The 9,542-nt window shown below is 25.7% G+C and overlaps 1 protein-coding gene across 1 annotated transcript in view; it reads left to right on the top strand.

Moving 5' to 3' along the window:
- Positions 1 to 6,981: 6,981 nt before the first annotated feature.
- The window catches only part of LOC126907797 (uncharacterized), a 5,855-nt gene continuing 3,294 nt past the window's right edge, over positions 6,982 to 9,542 (top strand). The window contains exon 1 of the mRNA XM_050689401.1: positions 6,982 to 8,467. Within this exon, the coding sequence (XP_050545358.1) occupies positions 7,010 to 7,828 (819 nt within the window). The 5' untranslated portion in view covers positions 6,982 to 7,009 and the 3' untranslated portion in view covers positions 7,829 to 8,467. The remainder of the gene's footprint in view (positions 8,468 to 9,542) is intronic.

Here is a 9,542-nt window from a genome sequence, read left to right on the forward strand (position 1 = left end):
ATATATTATACGTCAATTATTATTTTTCCTGCATTATGAAATAAATATTGAAATACATATACATATACAATATTGATAAATTAAATAATAATAATAATTTTATTATTCGACAAAATAAACATGATGTACATAATTAAATTATCGGTAAAAATTTTTAGATTTTAAGTTATATTTGTGATGTTTGATACAATGATTTATTAAAAATAAAAAAAATTATGCAAAATTTGTTATTTTTAATTTATTGGTTTGATTGTAACATTTTTAATCTTAAAAGTTTAGGATTGCATTAAAGTATAAGGTCTAAAGTTTATTTAGTATATTTTTATCATTACTTACAAATCTTTAAAACCATTAACATTTTGCAAAAACAAAATGTTTAAATAAAGTGTTTAATCATTCAAATATAATAGTGAATTATCTCTAATCAAAATAATATTTAAAATTATTACGTTACAATATTATTTTATACTACGAATACCAAGTATGTCATAAAATAACCAGTATACTAATAATAAATTTAGAAAGATAGTTTATCGTGATGTTTTTGTTATTATTATTATTGTCTTATAAATTTATTTTCAATATAAATAAATAGTTTGTATTCATATTTCCTTATCATGATGATATTAAAATATTATTTGACTACTTTATTATTTCTCCTTTACAAATCCTTTTTGCATGAACGCAACTACACTGCAATAATTGGTCTTGTTCTTTTTCAAATATAAAAATAATGAATGCAGGTGTCCCCAAGAAGCGATCTCTTCACTATTATTATTTTTTCTGTATTGTAATAAATCAAAATAGAAGTTTCGAGATTATTCGAGAAACTTCTAGAATAATCTTTACACAAATAATTATCAATTTTAAATACTTTTCTGAACGACTATTATTTTATTACTTTTTACAAATACATCGTTCATTTGGAGCGATGTTTACATTAATGTCCATCTTTTTAATTACCATAAGCGTATCTGTGGCGCCGAACAGACGGCAAGATTAAATAGTTAAATTTTTAAGAAAAACTAGCCTCCCTTCATCACCTTACCAACTAGTTTAATATAAAAGGGCTAGTAAAATTAGCACAGACACTTTTACTTTCTTTTTATCTCTCTCGCATACTCTCACTTTCATTTTCACTTATTATTCCCCCATAATCTTACACTTTCATATTAAAAGTTAATAATGTAAAATTCACGTTACTTTTGTTAATTTTAATTATAAGACATATATATTTGTTAAAATAATTAATAAAAGTTATAGAAATAAACTCAGTATGTTGCACCTCATATCAGTATTTTTATTTATTTAAATTAACTTAAAATATCGACGTCAACAAGGAACATCACAATTCACCATCTATCTACGAATCCATTTGGATATCAAGGTAAGTGTAGTCTTAAGACACGCACTATATTCATGTAATGTTAAGAAATAGGACAGAGTGGGTAAGAGGTAGGATTAAGATGATATGAATAAATTTAACACAATCCAAATAACTTATAATCCCTTTCCTACTATCTCTATCTTATCGCTTTCCCTTATTTTATTTTTATTACAGTATACACCTGACCAACTAACAAATGAAAACATTATTCATGCTAACTTTGCTGATGTCAAAGCCATAATAACATACAACCAAAACCTACACATTTTAAATGATTTGACATGTGACTTTATTAGATATGTGTTACAAATCTGGTTAAATAAAAGTTAAACAGTAAAATCTATCCAAAATAATTTTTCCTTACAACCCTACACCATCTTTCTCTATTATCAAAGAAAATATTTCTTTATATTCTTATTTTTTTTGTCAACGAGTTTTAATTTGTATTCCTGTTTTATTTTATTTACAAAAATGTGGAACGTACACTAACGGCTGTTATTAGATAACAATAAAAAAATAAGTGCAATAAATAATATATACAAGTCGTCAACACATATTAAACATTTTTCATCAAATATGAATGTATACTTTTAGTATTTTAATAGTACTAAATTTTAAAAAACTGAAAACAGAAAAAAAATAACATATTATAACGATTAAATAATTATTATTGGTAGATATAATATTCATAATTTATGTTTTACGTTTAAAAAAAACTAAAAATACACAGAATGATTCTTTTAACGATGGTCACACAATTTTTCTTAAAACAATAACTTTTTTAAGAAATTTTCTTTGGTTTTCGTTAGTTATATATGTATCTCCATTTATCTGTTATAAAATATTTTTTATTTTCATATCTTATATCTTATTTGGGTGTCAACTTTATTCAAGTGAAAACTTCTCTTGGGATGCTTTCTTGAGAGTAAAAAGGTGAAACGAATTAGCTACACTAATGAACGTAACGTAGCGATACTGAAAATTGTAATCTAGTAAATCTTTATTTATACATTGTATGTGTATAAATATATATTCGTGTGTTAAAATCCAGCTAATTGCGCGTCGAGAGGACTTCTACACAGCTAGCTGGTAAAACACGGACAATATTGGAATGGACCTGAACTATTACTGTCTCCTATTTACAGTTGGGGTAATGATCTACCTGCCCTTATATCAATAGAACAGTCGCCAGAAATCAAGGTGATTATTCTAATGACCGGTGCTACTGTTCAAGAGGACGAATGGTATAGCCGGTTTTTCTCGTATGTGCATAAGCTTCGAGTCGTCGCATACATTTATCGCTTTATTAATCGGTGCCGGCGACAACCTACTGATAGCGGTTTATTATTACGTTGTCAACTGGACAATGCGGCCCGTAGTTAAAATAGTCAAGTTGCCCACTTCGTAATTATTGTTCCATTATGTATACGTTGTATTAATTCTTTGTTAGTCTATTTATTTCTTTTAATATATGTATGCGTTACATTTATGTATTGCAGCATGTCCGTTTGGAATAAAGGGGGAATATCAAAGGGGAGAGACAATATATAATTGGTGGTTATCTACATTTGGATAACAATATTAAAGAAAATTATATATATGGTTTTATTTACGTTCTCATTTACTTATATTTTTTATCTGATGTGCCTAAAATATAACTCATGGTTAATTATTTCCATTTAATTAATTAATTTTATTTTTATATTTATATCATTGTTATAGTTTTCCTATTATTCCTACGATTTTCCATAAACTTCTTTTAACATTGCACTCATAATTTTTTTGTAACTTTTTGAACGATTCCTTTCAACATGATTTTCAATCGTACTTGGGGAATTTACTACGTTAAATCGTATTGCACAAATATACGTACACCGATCATTATTCAGTAGTCTATAAATCATTGTCTATTAGTCTTCAAATTAAATATATAATAAATATATTTAATTATATTTATAAATTATTGATGTGATTCTTTTAAACAATTCTGAGAAAAATGTATAAAAAATGCATTGATAAGAACCAAACGTAATAACTGTAAGGAATAATTCGGTTATGACAAAACAGCTAATTAAAGTAAAATAATCTGTAATAACTAACACAATCGAGTAATAAACAGATAACAGTAAATGGTCGTGATACTACTAATCTATATAAATGGGTTATATTTAATATAAAAAGGCATAAAAATGTTGCTTCTGCTTACTGCTTCACTTAATGATCTTTCAGTTAGTACTAAAAATGGATAGTACAATAAGTAATAGATACAATTCAATCTAATTATGTATTTTAAAACGTGTAAGGTGTATAATAAAAAATATAGGTAAGTAATGCGTAATAAGTTATGTAAGTGTCCTACACTCTGATGGCCCGCACTGTGGCTGAGATCAGACGAGCTATTCGATAAGTGGAGAGACACTTAAGAGAACGTTTATAATTAGTTGAAATTTTTACTACGATATTATTGTGCTAGTACTCTGTCCAGCGAGGTTGTGGCACTTCAATAAGTAATAGAATACCATGCAATCTAATTATGTATTTTTTTGAAGTGTGTATATATATAAAAAATAAATAAATACCAATATTTTATATGTGATGGAACATATGTATTACCAAAAGTATTCGACTGAAAATAAGATGTATAATATTTCTTGTAAATCCCAGCGATTAGGAATGGAAAATAAAAACGATGTAAATTTGATATAGAATTGTAACCAAGAGCGAACCATACATTTGTGTACGTTGATTGAGAACTCCAGAGAGACACGTAATCGCAGTTGTAGCAAAAAGCGAGAGCGCTGAAGAGCACCCGAATTTAGGGGAGAATGGCCTTTTATAGCCCGAAAAACTGTGATAGAATCTTTTACGTGAGCGTTTTATGGAATGCGTAGGAGGGTGGTAAAGGGTATTATTTTTTATTCATCTTATCCATGGAGGACCACTGATTTGGTGATATGATTTTTTTAAGTATATGTATTATTTATTACGTGTATTAAAATGTGATACTACAAACGTATCGTTGACCAAAATCAGTCCAATGGAAGACAAGCGCAAGAAGTCACAGACCTTAAAAATATAATGCACATCATGGTAAAATTAATACTCTCTCAGCTTCGCATCGAATTTAAATAATTTGGTGTTATCTTTTGTTTATTATGTTATACATAAAATGAATGTTGAAAAATTGATGAATGGGTTGGCCAATTTCGTTATAACTTTTTTTTCGTAACTAGTTAACTAGCTAAGGTAGCAAAAACAGTGTGTTCGCGCTAGATTTTGTGAAGGATTAGGTGCAAAATGTTTATCGAACGCAATATCTGCGAACGGCGTTAAAGAGAATTAATGTCAGCTGAAGAAACCAGATCTGAGGTACTGATTAAGAAACTGGATCGTACAATGACGCTTAGCTTTGCTCAGTGATATCATATACGTTTAGAAAAAGTTCAACTCGTGTTTAAAACCTCAATTGAATAAATTTATTTAATACAATTATGATAATTTTAAAAATATTGAATTGTTCTATCAGAATACATTTTTTTATAATATCGTACAAAATATTGAATTAAAAAAAATCGAAATTGCATATATCAGCTAATATTTACTATCAGCTCAGCCCTGTGTAAAAACGATACCTTCTTAATTTTGCATCAAAGCAAACATAAAAAATGAGATAACTAACTTAGCTAGGCAACTCCTCAATTCAAAAACAAATTTATGTTTATATTTTATTAAAATGTACTAGAATAATTTAGTAAAATGTTTATCATAGCTGTAATTGTTTTTTTTTTTCAATTTTTCCGAAATAAAGATTCCTTATTTTAGACAAGCCATTTATCCAAACAAAGCAAAATTCAAAATATAGTAAAAAAAAATACAACAGTATGAAAGTACACAACAGGAATGTTATTGAAATTTAAGAGATTGGTACTGGTTTGTACCGTAGAAAAGTTTAAAGAATCACTGAAAACTATTAAAAATAACATGAGATAAGAGTTATAATTGTAACAAAAATAAATAGTTTACTAAATTAGTAAAGCGAAGTAGTTTTTTTTACTTATAATACTAGATACATTATTATAATAATTTGATTTAAAAAATTTATTAAATATACGTTTCATTAGTAAGACAATGAGTTGTTATTTTAATTAATCATTACTGAATCTAAATATAAAATTGAGAATTTTTTCGTTTAATTGCTCTACCTATTTTTTCTCATACCTGATATATCAATAGCTATCAATAAACTAAGTAGTTCACTGTTATTTGTTTAAAAATACTTCAATATTTTATTTTATGTAAAAGACAATTCTTTTAGCTTCGAAGTGAAGCTGAGAAGGTATTAATTTTACTATAATGTATTTTTTTTTATTTGTTTGTGTCTTTTACCACTTTTTCTTAGCTCTCACCAACCAATCACTTTTAATGAAACGTCAAAAAATCAAAAATTGTATCTAGTCGAAAAAATTATCCCCAATATTTGAAACAATTTCCCTTGTTCCCCGTAAATAGGGGAAATATATTTCTTTTATTCGACTTACTTTTTTTTAAAATTAGATGATTTCCTTTTATACATGGGTGGTTCAAATTTTAAAAATGCGTTTAGAAAGTAGAACTTTTTCAATTTTTTTTTAATTAAAATATGGTTATTCATACGAAACCTAATAATCAAAATTAAATATTTATTATTATATAAGTCATATGTGAAACTTAAATTACAGATTTAAAATAGGCGCAAAAATAGTTTTAGAAAAATATATTTTGGTCTCGGATGAAAATTCCTTGTAGACTAGTACATTTATTTATAAATAACAAACAATTTTGTTAACAAAAATCCTTCAACTTTTTTATACATTTGTCATAAAAGTAATAGTTATAAATACTTCATAAAAATTTATAATTTCTTCGTAAAAATTACAATACTAATTTATTCAATATTAATTTCATATTATATTTAATTGATGGATAATTATTAATAAATTATACTTGTAAATCATAGAACTACTGATTAGAAATAATGAAGGAAAGAGGAGCTAATTTTGTTTATGGATTAGTTCACAAATTACTTAAAATAAAACAGCGTCTACAGATTTTCATCGCAGCGTTTTTTTTTTTTATGCTAACAACTGTCAGAATCATCTATAATTATGTCACATCCCCACTGTATTGCAACCCATCTGTAATAGTTTTTTTTGTTTTAAAATTGAATAAATGAAGATTAAGGCTTGTTTAAAACGAATAAAATATTATGATAAAAACATTTTAATAATGGTTTATTAAAAGTAAAACCATTTTTTTAATTAAAAAAAAACATTTGTTTTTCTCCACTCTGGACAATGGTATACATATTCTATTATCTATATTTATACATTTTATTATTTAGCTGTACATAATTATTCATTTATTAAACTATTCAAATGATTGCCATAATATATATTTATGGATGACTTTAAAAGCACTTATACAAATAGCTTCATAAATTCTATTTATTAAATGGTATATAATTAAAAATAAAAAATGATTTAAAAATATATAAAATAGCTTCAAAAAGTACAAAAAAATATCTAAAGTAATTCTTATTTTAGTATTAATGTTCTGTTAGTGTTTATGTTAATATAACAAAAAATGATTATTTTAAAAATTATATCATTAATCCACATTCATTTAACGCTTGGATTATCCTTTTATTATTTACAGTGTAATTTTATAATGTATATGTTAAATTATTTTAGTCATAACAATCAATATTTAATGGAAATGAGTAAAAATATAAAAAAATATGATGTGCACAGTTTAAGCAAGTATGACGATGCAATAAAAAATCATGGCGAAATCATACTAGTAATGTTAGATGTTTTAAGAGAAACTGATAAAACTTTATACTCAACAGAATTGATGTCAGTAAATTTATACTTAAATAACGTATCCGAATATGTAGATTTTTATGCTAGAAATAATGAAGGAATATATGATTTGTCAAATCAAACTTCAAGTATTCTTAAAGGTTACAAGATGGTTCATGATTTTTTATTAGAACAGTTAAAGAAAAAGATATTAAAACTTTGCAGAAATGTGATATATGACCAAATATTTATTTATTGTCCTGATTACAACGAATCAGGTGAATATACTCCCGAAAATATTCAACATGTTGCAAAAAAACTTAAAAATCGATTAATACAAACTGATAAGCAACAAAATGACACTGATTATTATACGAAAAAATTAGGACTAAGTAAACTATACAATGTTTTTAGTAATGCTATTAAAAGATCTAAATATTTGGAGCTTTTACCAAAAAATTTAATATTTTATGACTTAATAACCAGAAATTGTGATATTTCTGAAAAAGAAATAATGAGAAATTCTCAGGATAAACAATATCCATTGTTAATAAACGGACGAATAATACGAATAAAAAACGGACTGCACCCCTTGCAGTAAATTGTCCTGATGAAAGTCGATTGACCCTTTTTGATATATTTAGATATATCAAGTATACTTTTTATAGAAAAGATAAAGAAATATTTTATACACTAAAATTAACAGCAACATTTCGTCCTATTGCTTTACTTGTAAGACTCTTTATCAGAGTTCTTAGTTCATCAACATACATTTATGATTTTCATGGTATCCAAACAGAACCTTCAAAATTCTATAAAAAAATCATTTCTCTTGGTGAGAGAATAATTGAATATTTTCAACAGTTTGTAAATATGAATCTATTTGGTGATGGTCCAACTGAAGTTTTTTTTTCATTTTCAAAAAAAACTTATGAATGCCTTAATAATTTTATTAATAAAAATCAACCAAATCTCAAATTATCAATCACTGAAATAATGAATTCATTAAAATTATTTTTGTATAAAAACAAAGTTGACGTTATTAATTTATATGAGCTCATTACAAAGGACATTATCAATAATTATGTTAATGAATTGGATGTGAACCTGAATCAAGTAGAAGAATATCTAGCAAAATTAGATAGTCAAAAGGAATTTTTTAAAGTCACTATAAAAACTTTTAATATTAATCACATGTTAAAAATAAATTACAAACATGTTTTTAATAAATTTATAATAAGTAAGTAAATTTTATTTCTTATTATTAGCTTCGATGCGAAGCTGAGAAGGTATTGCTTTTACTAAGATGTGTTTTTTTTTTTTGTGTCTGTTACCACTTTTTCTCAGCTCTCACCGATACGATTTCTTTAAATGATACGTCAAAATATCACAAATCGTGTCTAGTCGAAGACATTACCCTTAAAAATTAAAAAAAATTCTCTCGTTCCCCGTAAATGGGGGAAACCTCCAAAAAAATTACAAATTTAAAAATCACTTTTTCAAAAATGAACATATCAATATACATAAAGAATATATGTAATTCTTTTTTATATAAATGTGTAATATCATTACCTTTTTTTTGGTATATTTTTTTCATAAATTTAACCCTTTACCTGCCCACTGGGGGGGATTTAAAATGACAACTTTTTTACAAAAAATTTACTTTTTCAACTTGACTTTTGAAAATGTTCCGGAAGGTCTGACACTTTTATATATATCTTAAATTAAAGCTAATGTAATATTCTTTATTATGCAAAAAAAAAATTTCGGACTTTATTTTATCTTCACGGTGAAAATGGCTACCGAATGCTATTTTTGTGTGAAAATTTTCGATTTTGTATTTTACATTTTTAACTTTATTATGCTATAACTTTTTGAAAAATGTATGGATCAGTACAATTTTTTCATGAGGAGTAGTATTTATATACATCTTTCATTTGACATACTGTTTTTTTAAATCCGACCATTTCCCAATATACGAGGGGGGTTCAAATCTAAAAAATGCATGTAGAAAGTAGAACTTTTTCAACTTAAATTTTGAAAGTGTTCCGGAAAGTCTGACACTTTTATATATATCTTAAATTAAAGCTAATGTAATATACTTTATTATGCAAAAAAAAAATGTCGAACTTTATTTTATCTTCATGGTGAAAACAGACATAAAAGTTTATAAAAAAACCCAGCACAGGGGGGTCGCGGCACAGTGGTGACGTGGCATAGTTGGATCAAGTAAATGATATCTGACAGTGATTAAAATCACTATCAAAAATAAACGCTTCGATGCAAATCTTTAGATAGTGTTTAATTTTAAAAAA

This window comes from Daktulosphaira vitifoliae, unplaced genomic scaffold (assembly GCF_025091365.1).
Source record: "Daktulosphaira vitifoliae isolate Bord-2020 unplaced genomic scaffold, ASM2509136v1 Scaffold_5, whole genome shotgun sequence".
NCBI classification, from domain to species: domain Eukaryota; kingdom Metazoa; phylum Arthropoda; class Insecta; order Hemiptera; family Phylloxeridae; genus Daktulosphaira; species Daktulosphaira vitifoliae.